Source organism: Pseudonaja textilis, chromosome 6 (assembly GCF_049901715.1).
Source record: "Pseudonaja textilis isolate UNSWEBS1 chromosome 6, rPseTex1.2, whole genome shotgun sequence".
NCBI classification, from domain to species: Eukaryota; Metazoa; Chordata; class Lepidosauria; order Squamata; family Elapidae; genus Pseudonaja; species Pseudonaja textilis.
In genome coordinates, this window is record NC_141995.1 from 25648450 (window position 1) to 25671128 (window position 22679).

At 34.3% G+C, this 22679-nt stretch overlaps 1 protein-coding gene across 16 annotated transcripts in view; it reads left to right on the top strand.

The window, feature by feature from the left end:
* The window catches only part of INPP4B (inositol polyphosphate-4-phosphatase type II B), a 226777-nt gene that overhangs the window by 69266 nt on the left and 134832 nt on the right, over window positions 1-22679 (top strand). For 13 of the 16 annotated variants that reach the window (XM_087936104.1, XM_087936099.1, XM_087936108.1 and 10 more), the window contains 5 exons: window positions 1952-2164; window positions 3911-3955; window positions 9482-9600; window positions 11548-11664; window positions 21725-21775. In XM_087936104.1, coding sequence (XP_087792230.1) covers window positions 2074-2164; window positions 3911-3955; window positions 9482-9600; window positions 11548-11664; window positions 21725-21775 — 423 coding nt within the window. In that variant the 5' untranslated portion in view covers window positions 1952-2073. Of the gene's footprint in view, window positions 1-1951; window positions 2165-3910; window positions 3956-9481; window positions 9601-11547; window positions 11665-13028; window positions 13048-21724; window positions 21776-22679 lie in introns of those variants that run through there. The other 3 variants (XM_087936105.1, XM_087936109.1, XM_087936107.1) reach the window with 3 other exon arrangements.

The window sequence follows — 22679 nt, forward strand, 5'->3', positions numbered from 1 at the left end:
TGATTAGTTTCACCTGTAGACAACAAGCCACCAATAACTCCTCTGATATTTTTTGGTTTGTTTGTTTGATAACTTAGAGTTAATATTCTTTTGGCTGACTCATTGATGGCCATTACCGACTTGAGCAAGACGTGAGCAAGGACAGTGCCAGTTGGCTTAGCACATGGGAGGGTGGTAAACCTTTGAACCTTTCATGAAAGTACTTAGAAGGTTAGGAAGAAATGCAGTCCTCACTAAGGTATTTAGAAAAGATTGCCAAAAGAGAAGAGACAGCTACCAGTTGTAGGTACTTGGCTTTAGCCTTTGTTGATTGTTTTAAGCTACGCTCAGTGCAAGGAGGAGAGGCAAAAAGAAACTTCAAGAGATTAGGAGATTCATAATCACTTAACACAATTCCTGCCCAAAGCCCAAGTAAGTTAAATTCTTCTGGAAAGCTTTAATTTCCTTTGTTATTCCTTTTAATTTGCCATAACCAGAAATTGATAATAGTGATGAGGGAAAGATGGGTATTCTTTTCCCAAGATCAGAACAATAAATGGGCAAAGAAGCACCGATCCTTCCAGTTCTACAGTAGAATTCCTTATATCTCTGAAGATCAGAGCTTTCTTTTGCTCTTTTTATGGAAACTTAAAGGAAGGAAGGAGGAAGTGTTCCAGTGAAGGTTTCAAGTGTTATAATGCCCAGACGGCCTGACTTTCGTGGACAAGGTTAGGGTTATCAGAACTGTGATAGGAATAGATAGATAGAATAGATAGAATTCTTTATTGGCCAAGTGTGATTGGACACACAAGGAATTTGTCTTGGTGCAAAAGCTCTCAGTGTACATAAAAAAGATATATTTGTCAAGAATCATAAAGTACAATATTTAATAATAGTCATGGGGTACAATAAGCAATCAAATCATATTAGAAAACAGTCAGTATAAGTCGTAAGGATACAAGCAACAAAATTACAGTCATACAGTCACAAATGGGAGGGGATGGGTGATAAGGAGTGATGAGAAGATAAATAGTAATAGTAGTGCAGACTTTGTAAATAGTTGAACGGTGTTGAGGGAATTATTTGTTTAGCAGAGTGATGGCGTTTGGATAAAAGCTGTCATTGTGTCTAGTTGTTCTGGTGTGCAGTGCTCTATTGCATCATTTTCAGGGAAGGAGTTGAAAGAGTTTATGTCCGGGATGTGAGGGATCTGTAAATATTTTCACAGCCCTCTTTTTGACTCGTGCAGTATACAGGTCCTCGATTGAAAGCTGGTTGGTAGTAATTGTTTTTTTCTATAGTCCTAATTACCCTCTGAAGTCTGTGTCTGTCTTGTTGGGTTGCAGATCCGAACCATGTACAACTTGAAATATTTAGCTTTAATAAAAACAAATACTTGTTTCTCAAATGAATCTCAAAAATCCATTTGATTAATTCTATTCAGTCTGCAAAACCACTTTATAAAGTTAATAGCATGGAAAAACCTGCTGAAATTCTAAATATGAAAGTTGGTTTTTATATGGTCAAAAGTGAGCAACTCAAAATAAAATTTAAATCAAAAAATAAATCAAAATAAAATAAAATCAGTCAGGAAAAATAACAAAACATTTGAACACTGATTGTTACACATTGAGCTTGCATTTTATGCACTGCAGTTGGTGGAATTGTTTTGTAATGATTTTATAGTTTTGTAACAATAAATCTACTTATCTGAGCTTTTATCTCCTGGGAAATAAGCGTTTGCAGTTCTTTGTCTTTCCAAGAGAGGCCTGACAAAATGTACCAAATAGAGATTTCATGCTGCCATCTACTTCTAGGATTGGTGATGAAACATCAGCGAGATTATTTATGTTTTGGTGATAGAGGAAAGATGTGCAAAATTGTTGCTAGAAACATCTTGATGATAATTTTCAAAAAGATGTATGGTAAAATTTGGATTAATGAAATTTTGTCAAATGTTTTGTGAACACAGAATTTCAGCCTGGAGATCCAGATCTTTATCTTAAAGACTGCCTGCCTGTGAATCTTGGGCTGTGGCACCCAACAAATTCTGAAGAACTGTGAATTCAAATTTGTCAGGTTGAGAGATTGATCATGGATATCAAGGAAGAAGGGGCACCAGAGGAAGAACAGCGCTTTATTCCATCTGCACAAGCAGATAGTTATGTGGAGTCTAAACTCACAAGTAAGTAAATTCATCATGTAAGCTATCTGCTGTATAATGATCCTGTGGATGGTGTTAGAAAAACTAATTCTAAATGTATAGATACTCAATTTCATAAAATATCATAGATAAAAATATATTTCTATTTTACAAATTGGCAACAGGATTGGGAGAATTGTTAACTGCAAATCTCATATCTCATTGTGCTGAACCCTGTTGATTATTGTACTTCTGAATCATTAGATATTTAGCTTAATGTGCTCATCATTGCTCTATTACTATGAAACTGCTTCAAAACACTTTACAACAGTTAATGATGTAGTAACAGCTGCATTTCCTGTTCTAAATGAAGTAGCAAATGCCTTGATATCCTAAATTAATCATACTAAATTGAGCATCTTGGCTTTGACAGCAGTCTTCCGCAGACTAAAAAACAATTCATTGGAATTTATGACATTTAGACAAACAAATTTCATTTTAAAATTCTTCATAATTTAAATTGATTCTTATTTTGCCTTGCAATATTTATCTTTTAGATTTATGTGTCACCCATCCCACTGTAGCAGTGACTCTGAGTGACTTACAAAATATTAAAAAGATAATACAAAAAATATTAAATTAACATTACAAAAGACTAGTTAAAGACAAGACAACATGGGGTGAGAATCCTCTGTCTACCATGTCAGCCACGCCAGCATAGAGCACCCCTTGCAGGGCTCCATCCCAGCTGGCAGAACCAGGAATTAAGGCTCTTCCTGAAGGCCAGGAGTGTAGGGCCCAACCCAGGGGTGGGATACGACAGGGTTAACTACCAGTTCGGGATTTACGAGCTTCCCTGCAGGCTGTGAGCCACGCACCTGTAAATCGTCAGCAGCAGCTGCCTGCAGAGGCGCAGCCTTTGAAACAGCCCTCTTTTCTTGCTTTTCTAACTGCAGCTGTGCCTCGTTTGGCAGCTGAAGTTGAAAAATCAGGAAATAAAGATCAGGTAAGAGCCCCGGTGGGTGGGCGGGCAAAAACATCAGCAGACATAGAACCGGTTCTATGTCTGCTGCTCTTCAGAGCTACTGGTTCTACAGAGGTGGACAGAACCGGTAGAAACCCACCCCTGGCCCAACCTCGTATTTGGTTGTAGAATATTCCATAGGGAGTGTCCACAGCAGAAAAAGGCTCTTCTCCTGACTGCCAGCCAAAATTCTTCAGACAGGATCTGAAGTAGGCAGTGGCGAATTAAGGCTCACTTATGCCCTAAGCACTGACAAATCTTGGTACCCTCCTCCTTTGTACATACTGTACAAGCAAACTTTGTGGTGCACCTTTTGGGCCTGGTGCCCTAAGCATGTGCTTAGTCTGCTTAATGGTTAATACACCACTGGAAGTAGGCTTCTTCTGCAGGAGCAAGTGAAATAGGCTAATCTATTAAAGAATATGAAGTATTTTAACATCTTTATAGCATTCAATATGTAGTAATGTAGCCTGCTGAAGTGAATATCTTTTGATTTTCTTTATAATGGGGAAGGAATGAGCATGTAATCTGAATAGGAATGGTGTGAATAAATAGTGGTAATAAATAAGAATAATTCCAGTTAGCAAAATAGTGATAGATTAAAAAAAACGGAGAAGGGCAGCTCTTGTATGATAGTTTAAAATGCTGCTGATGGAATTCTTTCATTAATGCTATAACTAATGTAATACAACATATATATTCTCATGTATGAATACTTTTATAATGTAATATAATAATGTAATATAATATATGCTTTCCAATAGGTCTCAAGAAGTTTGTTAATGAGCCAAAGTTTGAATTCAGTCTTGGTAAGACAAAGTGTTCAATCTATGTTAATATTTCTAAAACTTCTTTTTATTTTAGAAAGTCTGAAAATGAAGTGGTATTTCTGAAATAATTTGTAACGCATCTTGAATTATTTTTATGAGATCATAGATATAGTTTCTGTCCATAGGTGTGTGTTTTTTATCAGTAGAAGATGAAGTGACACTCTTTTTTTATTATAGTTTCCTTCTCTATACAGAGAAATAATGTAGTATTAGCCTGCCTTTCTTCCTTTACATTGAAGATCAGGTAGAAGAAATAAATCATCACAGTAGGTGGGACATTTTAATTTATTTTTCCCATTTGAGTGGCTTCTAAGAGGAGGCAATTATCAATGACAAAGCATCCCAACATCAGAAAATGCTTTCACAACACAAACATTTGTGTTGTACTTCAATGTATTAGATGTTTTTTTCTTCATTTTTTTCTATTAATAAGCCATGCCCTGGTTTTGACAAATGCCTTTGTTTTTCTGCTGAATAATAATATCCCAAACCAGTTAAAGAAAGAGCTCCTAAAGAAATAGACCTTCTTTATCAGATAGAAATATGAAATTATTTTCCCCCCAAATAATCCTTGTGTGTGGCAGGGGATCTTACAGTTGCTAGAAAGGACAGAAGATACTTAGATGCTGATAGCCAATGCGGTAAAATGGTTATGATGTTATGATCCATGCTCAAATTCCCAGTCAGTCATAAAAGCTCTCTGGTAGGGTTGGGACAGTTATTATCTGTCATTCAACAGAATTATTCTTTGGAGAAATTAGTCTTGTACTTCACTTACATATAGGCACATACCAAATAAAAATAATAAACACTAGAACAAAGGCCAAGGGTTGTACATGTCGGTGTTGCAAAGGATAATCCCTTTAAAGATTAGCTCTTGCTTAAACAAAGTGTTTGCCTTTTTCAGACACCTAAATAGGGTTTTATCTTTTATCATTTTCCCATGACCTCCACTCTTGTTTTTCTAATTCTCTTTTCCAAAGCAATCTTTCCTGTCACTTTCAAATATTGTTTTGCTCTTTTCTGGTGGAAGAAAAGGGGTGTGCATATCAGTGGTGGTATTCAATTTTTTTACTACCAGTTCTGTGGGCATGGCTTGTTCGGCGTGACAGGGGAAAGATACCGTAAAATCCCCATTTCCACCCCACTCCAGGGGAAGGATATACTGCAAAATCTCCATTTCCACCCCACTCCAGGGGAAGGATACTGTAAAATCCCCATTACCTTCCCACCCTACTAATCTGCTTTCCAGCTCTGTTCTCCTGTGCAGGGCAACAAAAGAAGACCCAGCCGATAGCTGGGACTCTGATCAGCTGGGACTCAAGAGGCAGTAAACAGATGTGGGCAGGCCCAACCAGAAGTGGTATTTACCGGTTCTCCAAACTACTCAAAATTTCTGCTATAAGTTCTCCAGAACCTGTCAGAACTGGCTGAATACCATCTCTGGTGTGTACCTAGGAATATTTGCAAGATTTTGTATTTGACAGGAGTTTATTCATGAGACAAAGAATGGTCGGTGTATAAAGATAGGACATAAAGGGACACTTAATTTTACAGATAATGGGACACTTAATTTTACAGATAATAGCAGTTGTTACGATTAAGGTTAAGTAATTGAATTAACCTTTTTTTACTTTTGGGTTTTGGTTGGGGTTTTTTGTTTTTTGGGTGGGTAGGGTTGGTCCTGCCCTTGCCTTTTTTCTTTCTGATAGATATATATACCACACGGTTATATATATCATTCACATGAAACATTAGTAAAGTTGGGTGAAGTATAAGGTTTGTTCCAACTGGAATTCACAGTTTTGGATAACAAAGCTCATATTGTTAAACTATATGTATTAAGTTAAAAAAAAATGGATATCCAGACTTGTAAATTTATTTAAGAATTGAGTGGATTCTGCTGAGATTTAACCCTTTTTTAAGAAGCATAGTTTAAATTATTCTTTTACATAATAATATATTGTTTTATTATTATCGCTTGAGTTTCACAAAAAAACCAACCCTGTGCATTTCTAACTAAAATAAAGTATAGACAACAAGGAAGAAGCAGCTATATATTTTGAGGGTAAGAAGTATGAAAACATTTTAAGTCTAAGTGCATTTATACATTTAGTTATTTAAGATCAGGTGGTTTTCTGAATACCCTGTCATGTTTCATTATTTGTCAATTTTATTTTGTATGCTTTTAGTAAATAAATTTTTGGTTAAATTTCACAACATTGAAGACGTTGAATATACTTCTTTGTTAGTTTGTGCTGTGGATGCAATCTATTTTTATGACTTATGTTCCAACAGGATATTAGGTTGATAGCTAAAAGCCAGTTTGGTTGCAATGGTTAAGGCATGAGACTACTCCTGCCTTAGATGCAAAGCCAGCTGGATGATTTTGGATTAGTCATTTCTTTCAGCCCTAGGGAGGTAGAAAAATAAAAAACAACTGAACATTAGCAATATTGGTATAAAGAAGCTGATCTCTTGCTATTAGAAGCATGTCTGATTTTTTTCTCTTATGACATCTGATCCGGTATTTCAAAAGTATTATTATATCTTTATAATATAATTATATAATATATAGATATATAATAACATATAGCTATAATTATAATATAATTATATCTATATTCTTTCTCTTTCCTTTGTAGGATTTTTTTTCCTGGTAGCCTTCTCTTTCAATTTCTCTTAATCATTTCAGAATTCTGTGCCTGGAATCAGAAAGACTACTTGAGCTGCAGTCTGGGAAAAGGAGAATAAAGTGGAACAGTTATTCCACATTACAATCCTCTCCAGGCCGCCTAAAATTTCATTTAGCTTTGGAAGTTTTATCCTAAGTAAAAAACACTTGAGTACAATAAAAATAAAATGATTTGAATATTGTTGAATCCAAAAACAATAGAGACATATTGGGGTTTCCTGCATAATGTTTGTTATGATTATCATAAGAATAAATATATGCAACTTGCATACAAAATATTGTATCTAGCATAATAAGTTTCACAACCAGAATATCTTTTGAAGTACAATATATAATTATTATACAGAAATAAAAATCAACATTATGGTCTGACTATAAAATTGTGGTCACTAATCTGGTATGAACAATTCAAATGTTTCTTAATCTTTAAAAGGGACTGAAGCAGATTATGGGATGTTATACAAAATGACTGAAGAAAATAAACCTTTTCTGAATGTGACATTAAAGATTCACCTATGTTGTTGATTACAGAATATGATTATTTTGCAATTTTTATCAGTCTTATGAAATGCTTTTTATCTGACATTCTAGGTTATTTTTAGGTAAGAAGCTTTGAGCTATCTTTACTACAAGCAGAAGGAAATTACTGAAACTTCAGAGAATGGGTCAAAATATAAACATTTAAAAAAACGGAACCATGTTGAATATAATATATGTTCAGATTTAGAAAAACCACGTCTTAGTATTAGGCTCCTGGAAAATTTATTTATTCATAGATTTGTACTTGAGGAAAACTATAGTAGTTCTGACTTTAGGTGTTTGAGATCACTAGAAAAAAATATATTTAGAATAAAAACCTATTATCAAACGGCAGTTGGCAAATCTTTATATTACTTGTTTAATTTTTCTGTTTGTTAGCAGTCTGTTTGAATGTGCTTGACATTACATAGAAGTGGCAAAATGATGATGGAAACTATTTTGGCAAAGACAATTTGTAATAATTGTATAATTTTCTCATTTGCCTTGTGATGTATTTAAACAGGCTTATGTAATTTCTAGTCCTGAAATATTGGAGGGCCATCCATGCAATTCTCTTATCTGGATAGAAAATGTTAATGTTCATCAAGCAGCTAATTTTAGCTAAGTAGTTTTGCACTACTTTAAACTTTCTCCATTGTACAGAATGGAAAGTCATTTAAAGTATCATTGCTACATGGGAAAAGTAGCAATTTTAAGGGTCACTGCTGAGAAGGGACAGGCTAATCACCCGTCCTTCCATTAAAACTTTAATATTATTGCTTTTATTTTGTCTATTAATCTTCTTTGCTTTTCAGTATTTTGATAATTCTATGAGTAAACATATTAATCAAACACATAAATAAGTTTTAAATTCTAATTGCCAAGTAGAAAATGTTTTTGAGAGAATTTTGTAATTTTCTAAGGAAATGCAATGGAAATAAATGAAAAAGATGTGCTTTTTTATGAAAGTAATTTCAAAACTTTATCTGAATTGTTCTTAATTTAAACAATATATTTCCCATAACTTTGCACTTTTATTGTACAAAGTCTAATTCCTCAAGGATATTGTTTAGGGAATGAGTGACAGAATGACATTTGCAAAAAAAAATGTCAGGCTCCCCCTCCGCTGCCCCTCTTTGTCCCCTTTGTTGCTTTAAAGAGCCATTGGCTGGAGGCGCTGTGTGGCTGGTTGCCCCACACAGCAACCACCACGTCTCGTGTCTCCCAGCCCAGCTCCCAAGTCCACTGCCTGCCCCACACAGCCATCGGGGTGCGGCTAATTGTCTCATGTAGTGAATTGCTCAGAGACAAATGTTCCTTGGTGAATCGCCCAGGACAAGGGGGTGGGTGAGGAGCACCAGTAGACCATTGCCATGGGAGGAGCACCAGTGGAGAATCAGCCAAAGGTGAAAGCCTCCAGTGGTTTGGCTGTGATGGAGGGCCCACAGTAAAGTGAGCACAACAATGTGGCCACCACCAGTTGTCCCATGTTGCACACCAGATATGGTGAAATATCTAGGAATGGATAGCTGCTGAATTAATGTGGATCCATATAAAAAGAGTGACAAGTATGAAAGATGTATAGTCTCAATAATTAATTAGAGCATATCTCAAAAGAAATATATGATACATATTATGAGAAAGAGAAGACCAAGAAAGCTATGACTGAGTAGAGTTGACAAAGTTCTGAAAAAGAGAGATGAGAATTTTAAACAGTGAGAGAAAATGTGTGAATTGATCTAAATAATCCATTGAAATAATAAATAGATTGTATTCTAGGGATGTTTGAAAATGTATAATGAACATTGTTATGAATAATATTTGTTTTAATATTGTTCATATGTATAAAGGTATCATGTTAATTGTTATGAACAATATTTAGCCATATTTCCTTATCTCATTCTTAATTTGTTAGCCTCATTGTTTCTTCATTCTTTCCTGAGCTACACATAATGTAGCTGACATGGCAAAGAAATTCCCTCCCTCTCCCCTCCCTCCCTCCCTCCCTCCCATCCATCCATCCATGCATCCCCCATCTTTCCTAAATGAGCTCTTAGAAAATCTTTGCATGAAGTGCATAATGGCTTAGCTGAATAAAAAAAATAGATTGCAGCATGTGATTTCCTATTTCTGTGGTGTATTTCTAAGAGACTTCCTCTATTAAATAAGCTTAAGTCTCTAGGGCTTCAAAACATTGTTCAAACTGCCTCTCACATAACAATGTGCTCATTGTAATTTAATTTTTTTTAATTTTTTCTTTCTCTGCCCTCCACCCTCTGTACCATTCCCAGCATGTAAAGATTTAGTGGCTCCTACACGGGATCGAAAACTGAATACATTTGTGCAGATCACTGTAGTGCATCCAGGAGAACAGAACCAAACAAGATACGCAAGCACGGAAATTGTGGAGGTGATTCTTTCCTCTTTGCCTTTCTCTTTCCTCTTTTCCCTTTGCTCTCCTTTCTTTTCCTCATTTAGCTAGTGTGAATAGCTGCAGTGTTTCCTGTAAAAATAAAGTTATTTTTGCAGAGGGACATTTAAGAGCCGTGGGGGTGCAGTAGTTAGGATGCAGTATTGCAGGCTAACACACTGTTCACTCTGGTAGTTTGATTTTGTGCAGTTTAAGGTTGACTCAATCTTCCATCCTTCTGAGGTTGGTAAAATGAAGACCAAGATTGTTGGGGGTGATATTGCTGACTCTGTAAACTGCTTAAAGCACTATGAAGCGGTATATAAGTGTAAGTGCTATTGCTAAAGATGGCTTGGATTTTTAAGATATAGACTTGTGTTTGGATTCTTAATTGTTGATTAATTTGAATTTAAAAAATGCAAAGGCATTGTTTTAAACTAATATAAAAGTTTAATTACCAAAACGTTAATGTGTATTCATATAGCTTGTATAGTAAGGCACATTGTTCTTTATGGTCACAATATGTATTACATTTTATATCTGCCTTTCCCAAGGAAGGTATTTTCAGGTGTGTTGGACTGCTAGTGCATTGTCTCCAGAGGCTGTTTTATATTGGCATATTTTATAAGCAAATTGAAGTAAACATGACAATAACTAGTTTAACCTGGCTCCTTTCTGTTTCTCTTGTAATGTTTGTCAAAAATAAAAAAAAGATTAATCTTAGAAAATTTAGCAGAGTGCATGTTGAGATGTATTTACCTATATTTCTTGGGAGAGAAAGCAAAACACTTAATTGCACTCAGCTGCATTCAAATTCACTTCTAAAAGTTAGGTTGTCAGATGCATCCATTCCTGAACAATCTTCGAGATAGCTTCCGAGTTGTTTTTATATAAAGTATCCATAACTGACTAAAGCACATGACTGAGTAGAAGACGTCAGTGTAGACTTTCTGAGAAGCTGAGCTTTGGTTTTCAGAGCAAATCATTTAGGCACATGTTGAATCCTTTCCTATTCTACAATTAGCTGATACTTGAAACAGAAACACTGGGCAATTTATTTTTTTGTATTTGCATGCAAGTACAGGTAATCCTCAATTTAGAACACTTCATTTAGAGACCATTCGAAGTTACAACAGCCCTGAAAAAGGTGACTTGTAAAAAGGTTGTAAAATGGGGCAAATTTCACTTAACAAATATTTCACTTAACAAATATTTCACTTAATAACATAAATTTTGGGCTCAATTAGGATGGTAAGTCAAGGATTACCTGTATTTGCCCTCCAAACAGCTAATAGACAGCTGTTAAATCTATAAACATAAGTTACAAAGTATCTTTATAATAGTCATAAGCTGGACAGCTGTGCTGTCTGACTTATGCAATATTATGGACTGCTTCTGAATATTCTCCCATTTTCATAAAAGTTTGCAACATTAAAAATGTAAAAATTACATTTTTTCTATGGGCTGATAAAATTAACTAAACTTGTGCCTCCAAACCTTGTTATCCTACTTATTTTAAAAATATTTATTTTACTCTTCTTCCAAACTGTTTATAATTCTGGCACACCTGTATTTGGTTTACTTTATGCCTGTTATGTTTTTACATTTTATGACAGTGCATAAACTAAATGTGTGCAAAATTACATGACTTCAACAATGGATGAGTAGATGAACTGCTCCTCCTAGTTAGAAAAAAAATGCTGCATATTCTAACACAATCATTGGAGTAGTTAACTGTTGCAAATTTAAGTTTTGCATCCTGAAACATTTGTCTGTGTTTTGAGAGCGATTATATTTTGCATTTTTGACTGTTGGCAATCAAAATCAGTCTTTCCTATCTAGAAGTACTGCATTTGGAAATCTATTCTCCTCTTGACCATAATTGAATCCAAGACAGTACACAGCTGCTACCTAGCTAAATCTGAATTATGTCCTTATGCTATGCAGGGAACAAAAGACCCACTGTTTTTGACTGGTGTGACGTTCCCCCCAGATTACCCTATCTATGAGGAGACTAAAATAAAGCTAACAGTCTATGATGTTAAGGATAAATCTCAAGACACAGTAAGTATCTTACTACTTCTTTTGCTAAGATGTTTTAATCGGTTCTCTTTATTGTTTTCATTCCTTTATTTCTTGGTATTCTATGTTGCATTTTGCTGAAGTTATTATAGGTTTGCTCAGAAAGTAAAGAGTTAATACTTTGTATAACACATCTGCCTAACGGTTGATGATGACCAGCATATGGAATGGATCAAGTTAGAATGTCTAGAAAGAAAGTAAGAAACCCTAGAAATCTGTTTCTGATCATTTAATGTTAAGCAACATTGAAAGGTCAGTCTTGAAGAGAAGAGAGGTAATGTAACTGTGGTATTCCTATATGGAGGCTCACATTCTTGCAGCCCGTCAGTAATGCTTTAAACTATATTATGAATATATTCATGAATATATTATGAAAAACAATTTAAAGCACAAAATTTAAAGTATTTACATAGAATGTATATATAACTGCTTGAAGCTATATTCAAAACAATTGGATTAATTAATTTTAGGATTTCCCCCCCAAAGATTTGGGATTCAAATGCCAAAGATTTGAAACAATAAGCAATACTTAATTTTAGCATATTTCTATTGAGTTATAATTTAATATTTGTTTTATATTCCCGTGTATTTAAAAAAAAAGAATAAAAATAAGAATGGATGAAGATGCTATATATTATATAAACTTTAAGTAGTTATTTTAATTAAAATTCTTTATGTTCACTATGATTTTGTTGCTTCTGTTTATTTTTACTATAAACCACCTTTGGAAGATTATGATCCTTAAAGAGAGCTAAGAAATAGATTTTAAAAATAATATGATATAACTCCAGATATTGTATCAATAGGATAAACTTATAGGTTTTAACTCACGGTAATTCAAAAGGATATGTATTCTCATTCTTATCAATAGTTTTGTAAATGATTAATATCAATATATATTGGGTTAAGAAGGAATTATGGTTCAATAAACTTTTTTCTGTAGGGTTTTATATTTCCATTTGGAAAGATTGCTTTGGATCTGGTAACATTTTTCTGTTGTCATTGCAGACACAATAACTTAATTCGGAAAAATAAAACTAGATTTATATAAATGATACTTGAGGAATAGAATAGAAAATCGATGAAATGCAGTTGACTTGTACCTTAGAAGATGAATTTGGGAAATTTTAGAATAGACACATTTAACTTGTTTTTCTCTCAGCAGGAAAATGCATCATAGAGACTTCAGCTTTGATGTGAAATTTTAGTGATTCCTTTTCTATGGTTACCACTTTGTTACTTTCTGATTTTTCTGTTGATACTTGAGGTTGTCAGTGTTCCAAGTAATAAATCCATTGCAAGCAAGACTCTGATGGCTTCGGTCAGGCCAGCTTCAGGGTTTACAGCTTGCAACTTAGAAGCAAGGTTTGTTTAATTTCTGTTAATAGTTTATGTACTTAAGCTTGGTTCATTTGGTCATTTGATTTGGCTCATTGGTTTCCTACCTTAATTCAGGTGAAACACTTCTATTTTCTCTTTTAAATTATTCTTCTTTATTTTTTCAGCTGGTGTTTTATAATTGAGAGGTATAAATAGGTCAAATAATGATAGGTATATAATTAAAGTGACAATTAAACTGACAAACTATAATTTATTGTATCCATATTTTGTCCAATGTAGTCTGGTAGAAGGCAACAGTTCTCAAACTTAATTATTACAGCATTTAAAAATAATAATAATGTGGCACTGGAGCTAAATGATGCTAGAATCTTGCAAAATTTAAAACTTTTATCTTTAAAAATATTGGATTTGACTTCCACACAAGGCTCTTCTGCAATGTCCATATAGACCACATAGGTTTCCAGACTATTGTTCATGGCTTTAGAGCATTGGTTGTAAAACAGTAGCCTAACATGCTGTTAGGGATAGACCCTAGCAGGATCTGCAGGGCAGTCAGGCAGTCAGGCAGAATATGTGAGATAAACGTTTTTGTAGCTTACACTCAGTAAACAGAGACACGGTGCTAATTAAATAGTTTTATTCCAGCAAGAGTTAAAGCATAGTCAAAACAGTCCATATATCATTCACTTAGTTCAGTCCGTCCAGGGATTATTCAGTTGCAAATTCCAGTGTCGAAAAAGAGAGGTCAGTAAACTTACAAATATCAGTCCGGTGATTTATCTCCTCGCAGTAGAGAGATATGAAGAACTCAAAAACTCCTCTCTTCCTTCAGCAACTTTTCAGTAGTGGGAAGGACGCAGCTAACAAACCATCAACGTAATCCAATCCAGTAATTGTCAGTAATTGCCAGCAAACCGTCAGGGAATCGTCAGCAATCAACCAGGTTGTCTTGCTCCCTCTTATGGTGGTTTCACACCACACCCAAAATTACATTCTTTGCATTTAAAGTGACACACACTTAAACTAACAATCATAGCTTATATATATTATTTTACCCAAACTACGTTAGGTGACCTATGTTATACCTAACATTCTCCCCTTTTGGGTAATATAATAATATATATATCTATTTACAACCTTAACCCATAGTCATTACAACTCTCTTTGTGTTTGACTGCACCTTGGGCTTTTGTAAACTGATCAGCAATATTTTGTTCAGTCATACAATACTCCAGTCTTATTAAACCATCTTTTACAGATTGTCTTACATTCAGATATCTAAGATCTGTATGCTTAGATCTCGTTTTTACAGCAATATTTCTAGCCATCTGTATGGCTGCTTGATTGTCCTCATACACAACAATGGAATCATTAACAGTTAATCCCATATCCAACAACAACTGTTTATACAGAATTAAATCAGTACATAATAAAGATAGACATGAAAATTCTGCTTCCATTGTGGACATACTTATGTGTTGCTGTCTACTTGACCTCCAACCAATCAATGCTTTTCCTAATAGTATAGCCATTCCTGAAGTTGATTTCCTAGTGTTTATATCTGTTGCAAAACTTGCATCAGCATATGCACTTAAAATCAAATCATCTTTTGGCTCCAAATACAATGCATAGTGCATTGTCCTTTTAAGATATCTTAAGATACGTTTTGCTGCTTGCCAGTGTCGTTCAGCGGGTTCAGCCTTGAATCGAGCCAATTGATTAACGCTATAGGCAATATCTGGCCTTGACCAATTACTAATGTACGATAGACTACCAATTAGCGACTGATAGATAGTCTTATCGAATTTTGAACTCTGAGCATCAGTCCGGCAAAATTCCTGACTCATTGGAGTTTTTGCTGGTTTACAAAGTTCCATCTTATATGTTTTTAGTAATTGATAAATCTTATCCTCTTGAGATATCTTATAGCCACGATTGGTTTTATTTATTGTCAATCCGAGATACTGTTTTATCTCTCCCAATTGCTTTAATTTTATCCTCTTTCCTAATAATGATATTATTTCAGTAGCTTCATTATTAGTTTTTGTAATTAAAGCAATATCATCTGTAAACAACAATAATAATGACATTATTCCATTTGTCTCTCTTTTAAATAAACATGGATCAGCTAAACCTGCTTTAAACCCTATATTGCTTAACTCCTTAACAATATATTGGTTCAATTCGTAACCAGATTGTTTTAATCCATAGAGACTCTTTTTAAGTTTCCAACAGTCATTATTAGTTTTATCATCCTTAATCCCTACAGGTTTCTTTAGGTATATAGTGTGCTGCAATGGCGCATGCAGATAGGCAGTTTCTACATCTAAATGATTTATGATATAGTTTTTCTTAGCTGCCCACACTAAAGCTGCTCTCAAGGTTGTTGCTTTTAGACTCGGTGCAAACACTTCATCATAATCACATGCAGTTTGATTAAATCCTTGAGCTACCAACCTAGCCTTATGGGTAACAGTCCCATTTTTACCTGTTTTTAATTTAAATATCCATTTACAGCCAATGGACTTTTCCCCTGGAGGTAATCTAGCATTCTCATAGACTCCCATCTGTTTTAATGAATTCAGTTCCTTTTGCATTGCTGTATGCCAGTTCTCCTGATCCTTCGCAGGATACAATTTTAGTTCTTCCACAGTAGCTGGAATTTTACTAGTCTGGCACACCACACTTGCCTGATACCTATCAGGTGGTCTACTTACTCGTGTTGACCGTCTAGGTAGAACAGGACTCACAGGTGGACTCTTATCTATCACCTGTTCCTGGTTATCTATTTCTTCTTCACTTATTTCTTCCTGTTCTGGTCCTATTTGCTCTTCCTTTACTTCCTCTTTAATTGGATTTTTCTTATTACTGATATGGTGGTTTGGTCTTTTGTAGGTTTCTATAATTACATCTTTATTCGAATCTTGTTCCAGTTTGTGCCATCCTACATGTTCCAGGAATTGAGCACTAGCACTACAATAAATTCTAGTTGTGCCCTCTTCCCAGAACCTGTAAGATCTATGGTTTGATTCGTAACCTACAAAATATAATCTTTTAGCCCTATGCTGTCCCTTATGTCTCAGTTGTGTGGGAATATGCACCCATGCTGGTGCACCAAATGTGTGCATATAGCTTAGGCCAGGTTTTCTACCATGCCACCGTGTGAATGGTAATTCACCTGTTGTTGAGTTAACAACATTATTCAATATATGATTACCACACATTATTGCTTCTCCCCACAAATTCTCAGGTAATCCTGAATCTGACAACATAGTACGAGCCATTGCCTGCAGTGTTTGGCCTCGCCTTTCTACAAAGGAATTATGTTGTGGCCTATATGGTGCAGACTTTTTATGTTCTACACCTGCCATCTTCAGTCTATTTTGGAATTTATTATTTATAAATTCCGTACCATTATCAGTTACAAGAGTTACTAGTTTCCTTTTAGTTTTTCTCTCTGCAAACTTCAACCAATTAAAGAAATTTTGATATGTTTCCGTTTTACTCTTCATTAAATAACAGAAACCATATCTAGAATAATGATCCATTATACTTAATATATAACGAGCACCTCCCACACTTGGTTTTTTAGGACCTATAATATCAGCAAATACGACCTCTAGAGGCTCCTTAGTCTTAAATCCATTAATTCTATTTGCTGGTATTACCTTGCTTTTTTCTTGACTGCAAGCATTGCAGTGCAAATACTTACTGCAAGGCTTCAGTTTTATACCTTTAGACAGTTCAACCGTTTTCTTGAGCATTTTAAAATTTATATGCCCTAAACGTCTGTGTAACAAATGTATGCATTCATCATGAGGTTTAACGTTATTATACACTGTGTTAGCCACCTCTAATTGATTATCATTTAACACATACAATTCACCTTTTAAAGTTGCAGTCACTTTTTTACCTTCCTTTTCTATTATGCAGTTTTCTCCCCTAAAGGTAACTACATAACCTAGTTTAATCAAAACTCTAACCGAAAGCAAATTAAACTTAAGTTGTGGTACATATAACATTTTTACATTTTCTTTTATGCAAGAACAATATGCTGTACCTTGACCTCTTGCTTTCAGTTTCCAACCATTCGCTAATGATATCTGCTGTGAACTTGTGGACATCTTAATAAATCTTTTCTTATCTTTCGTTATGCAGTGCGATGCTCCACTATCTACAACCCAAAAATTATTATTGTTCACAGTTTTGTTGCTATACATGGCTAACTCTAAGCATTTTTTATCCTTTTGATGCCTTTTTGCATTCTGGCTGGCATTTTGGCGTTTTGCTTTCTTGCAGAATCTGGCCAAATGTCCTTTTCTTCCACAATTAAAACATTTTCTAATTGTATAGGCTGACGAAGATAATTCCTCTTCTTGTGGTTGTTCCCTTCTGAGTTGATCCCTTTCAAGCCTTCTCCTGGCTTCTTCAATTAATCTGCCAGTAATGTCAGTTAATGTGAGGTTATCCTTTGGCAGCACTTCCAATGAAGTTACATAGTCATCATAGCTCTCATCTAATGAAGACAAAATTATATAAACCTGATGCAGTTCAGTGAAGATAAGCTCTTTTTCATGCAGCTCCTGAAAAATCCTCTTCATAGTGTTTATATGAGTCAACATGTCTCCATTCTTTTGAAGATGTGTTCTGAACAGCTTCCGTGTAAGATTGATATGAGCTCCTACACCGTCTCGAACATAAATCTTCTTTAAATTCTCCCAGCACTTAGCAGCTGTTTCTTCTCCACGAATATGGACAAGCTGCTGGTCACTGAGTGTCAGTCCTATTATACAGAGAGCTTGTTCATTTTTTAGTTTATATTCTTGTATTTTCTGGGCATCATCTTCATCCTCTGGATCCCAAGCATCTACCTCTGGTGGGTTTTGAATTATATTCCACAAACCTTCTCTGCGTAGAAGTAGGCTGCATTTCATAGACCATGAAACATAGTTTGTTCCATCCAGTTTGGATATTAGAGACAAACTTGGTAAATTGACTTCTGCCATCTTTCTCTGGATATTAAACTATAATTAATAAAACACAGCTGTCTGTTTACAGTATTGTGTAACTACACTAACTCTCACTTTATATAAGCCTGTTATATCCTGGTTAGTCTGACTGTGCAGCTGGGCCCATAACCAGTGTTAGGGATAGACCCTAGCAGGATCTGCAGGGCAGTCAGGCAGGCAGGCAGAATATGTGAGATAAACGTTTTTGTAGCTTACACTCAGTAAACAGAGACACAGTGCTAATTAAATAGTTTTATTCCAGCAAGAGTTAAAGCATAGTCAAAACAGTCCATATATCATTCACTTAGTTCAGTCCGTCCAGGGATTATTCAGTTGCAAATTCCAGTGTCGAAAAAGAGAGGTCAGTAAACTTACAAATATCAGTCCGGTGATTTATCTCCTCGCAGTAGAGAGATATGAAGAACTCAAAAACTCCTCTCTTCCTTCAGCAACTTTTCAGTAGTGGGAAGGACGCAGCTAACAAACCATCAACGTAATCCAATCCAGTAATTGTCAGTAATTGCCAGCAAACCATCAGGGAATCGTCAGCAATCAACCAGGTTGTCTTGCTCCCTCTTATGGTGGTTTCACACCACACCCAAAATTACATTCTTTGCATTTAAAGTGACACACACTTAAACTAACAATCATAGCTTATATATATTATTTTACCCAAACTACGTTAGGTGACCTATGTTATACCTAAAACATGCTTCCCACTCTGAGGACAATATGAAGTTTATGATCAAGAATCATGGTTTATAAATGGCTTACTAAGCAGTAAGCTTCAAAATAAATGAAACTTTTATAAATGAAACATTTATAAAATATAAGTAGAAGAGGGTTGATCATGTGCCTATCCCATGTAGATTCAATTTTTAAAAATTAGAATGTTTGCTCTGTTCTAATAATGATTTCCATCATCCCATTCTACAATTTTAAGAGGAAGCATTCAGTTATCTATATTGTCTCACTAGATTAATGTGTCTTACTAGAAACTGTGTGCCTTTTCTTTTTACCTGATACATTATAGATCAAATATTTTTGCAGCAGAGGATCTGTAAAAAGCTTCTTTGTGCAATGTACATCAAAGACAACTACATGGCAATATATAGTACTTTGTTATGTTCATTCTATTTGCTATGAAAAGTGCTTTACAGGGCACAGTTGTACTAGACAACAGCTAGTAGTTATGTAGTTGCATTCAATTTGGTCAAACGATTAATGTGATGATATAGATACGTATGTTATTAAAAAGCATTTCTGACATATAAATTGCACCTATAGAAAAATTACTCAGACATTGACAAAGAGCGGTATTGGATAGGCCCCATATATTTTTTATTATCATCTATTCTTTTCAAAAAACCAACTATATCCTTGATCACAAATAAAAGATGTTTGTCTTTATTCAACCCACCATCACCACTAATGGTTCATCCAGATGTGTTTCCCTCCTCTTTTTTGAAATAAGTGTTTTGTGCTTTGAAAGGAGGGTTTTCTGCTTTGCTGTCAGTTTGCTTTTTACAGTTTATTCTATGCTAAACCAATCTCTCTCTCTCTCTCTCCCTCCCTCCCTCCCCTATGATGTTACATAAATCTTAGATGATTTATTTGGGTACATTCCATTGCAGGGATCTACAATGAATTCTTTTCAACTCTTAACTGTAGCTATAATATTATAGGTAGTTCAATGTGCACTCTGATTGCCTGCCAGGATTAATACAGTAACAAAAAATGAAGTTTTTCAAATCTGAATTGATCTATACTTGAAATGCTTCTTTGTGAATAAATTCCAAAGAAGGGTTTCAAATATGCTTCTGTCACTGAAAAATGTGAGTTGATTAAAAATGTTCAGGAATTTAGAGCTGGTTTCAGTAGCAAACATAAGGAGGCAGTGATTATAGTGAGCTAGCTGATATGCAGCTCTCAAGATCCTGTTAATTGTAAGAGAGTCTCAGAGCAGAAATGTGGAGATTATAAATATGCAACTGCCAATAATGGCTCATACAAGAAATGGAAGGCATGAATTCTGTTGTGATGCAGGGGAAAAATGCTGGGTGTGAATATAGAGGAAATACAAGTTATGAATCTCCCTGTATTGCTCCATAACTATCAACTGTTTGTTATGACTACTGTTCCTGGGTTACAATAAGGATTTGGTTTATAACCATATTGAAATATCTGGGAAGCTTCTCCTAAGTTTAAGGTGCTTTGGGAAACTTGAGAAGAGGTCAGATAGAAAATTCTAATTGAATTCTTCCACAGTATTCAGCTTTTGCTTTTTAATTAGTGTATCTGCTATAATTTATTTTATTCCATCTGTGCAGCAGCTCTGCTTAAATTGAATTTCTGAAATGCAGATAATTCATGTACTTTTATATAAATCTATTCTGATTCATGACATTAAAAATCACTATATTGACATAATACGTCATAGCTCTTAATTGTAGACATAGAAATAATAATAGATGGTTAAGAATTTCGCCTTTAATGAGATATATGAAGAGTCCTTGTTTCCTAATAATTTCTTTTCAGTGAGATATATGAAGAATCCTTGTTTCCTAATAATTTCTTTTCAGTTTTGCACTGTATTTTAACAACAGATTCTTCATTAGAATGATTCAAAAGTATTTGTGCAGAAACATGTTTGTATTTATTCTTCCAAACTTTTATGTCTTTCAATGATGGTGTCAACATGAGTAAAGGATTTTTAATTTAATAATTTTAGTGGATTACAGCTACATTAAGTGTAGATTTTTCAAGAAAATATGTGTTAAAATTTTTTTTGCTGAACAAAAAGCATCTAAAAGAGATTTTCCTTGCTGCATGGGTAGGGAGGAGGAAATGCCTCTTCTGCATTGGCAACGGTAGTTATGCATTTCAATAATTACAGTCCACGTGGTAAACATGATACTGCACTCTGGTAAGTAATCTAAGTAGTAAGCCTTCTGGTCATTTCTCAAAGGCTGGTATCTTGCATTGATGCTAAACTGGTTTGCCTTGAATGAATCACAATTGGCTACGTCAACGTGCGGAATAAAAGCAAATAAATCAGATTGTCCTTTAGTGGGGTGTTATAAAAGGGCTTAAAACATAGTATAAGCTCTAAAATAGACATACCATACAGAGAACATACCATACAGAGAAATCTGTGAAGTATCTCAAGAAGCTACCTGTTCCATATATAGGATGCAAACTCACCCACTTTGTTACCACAGATCCTGAAATGTTGTATCTGATAGAAGAGAATATTTGTAGCTCAGGGTTGAACTGCAGGGTTCTTGGTGTTCTCTGAGCTTGGATGTTTTCTTACAGATGTTTCATTATGAAATTAGATGACATCATCAATTCAAGAAAACAACTAGCCAAGTTCAGTTACAAACTTGCTTTTTATCCATCAAAAGCTTGACTACCTATTACTTAATTGGTCTCTAGTAAAATAATTTATAACCTTAGGAATCTCTGAAATAAATTAAATGGTGAAACTATGAAGTTAAATTAGAACCAGAAGAAGATGGAATCAATGACAATTATAAAATATTTCCTTTTAAATAAAATAGAAGAGAAGGATCACTTTTTTGTTCAGGAAAGGTTGAATTACTTTCATTAACTAAATAGTTTCTAGCTTAGTTTCCCAAATAATAACTTTAAATTAAATTATTTGTTGATTTCTCAATTGATTTGTCTAGGTTCGGACCAGCATCCTGGCAGAAAACAAAGATCCAAGGACAGACAGTGGGGTAGGTATATATTTACATTAAAACAGATAACGGTAAAATGTTAAAGTTGTGATGATTAGCTATTCAAGAACTTTTTGTAAATTATATTTGTGCAAAATATTCAAGAATTGAATATACAACCATGGCACTTCCTAGCTACTTTTTTTTGTATGTTGTTATAGTAGGAAGTAATGCAGACACTGCAACAGTTCTATAGTACCTTTCTATACAGAGACATAAAATCAATATATTCCTCTCTATTCCTTTCCTTTCCAGCTAGTTCAATTCAAGTGACATTTTATTTTTCATTGCATTACATTTGTTAATCACTCTTGCTAAAATTGTCTGTATCAAATACCACAAAGCTTTTCTATTAATGATCATATTAATTTGATAATTATCATGGTCTGTACTTTCTGTATTTTATAATTCTCTTAGATTACTTTTTGCAATCCTCTTTACAATGCCACGAGTATATACTTAAGCCTCATTCATAACACTTCGGATAACCAATAACCAACCACTTAATATTTTTTTTCAGATTCCTGATATATCACAACTGTCAATATAACAAAGACCCATATGTTTACCATATTAAAAAGTCTGTGCATCTATTGTTATCATTTTCATCTTAATTTTGTTAGAATTAGCTAAACTGCTTCAAAATGTATTTGTCTGACAATCTGACACAAATAGTAATATATTATTTTGTCATTTTTATTTTTTATTGGTTTAATGCTTTTATTTGTAATGCTGGTCTATGACCATAATAATATTGATTGATATTATCAACTTTTTGCTTAGCTATTACTATTTTAATAACTTTCAGAGGGTGTATAATTTAATTAGTAAAGTTTTATTTACTAATTAGTAAATCAATAAAGTTTTATTTACTAAAGCTTTATAGTTTTATTATATTTATTAA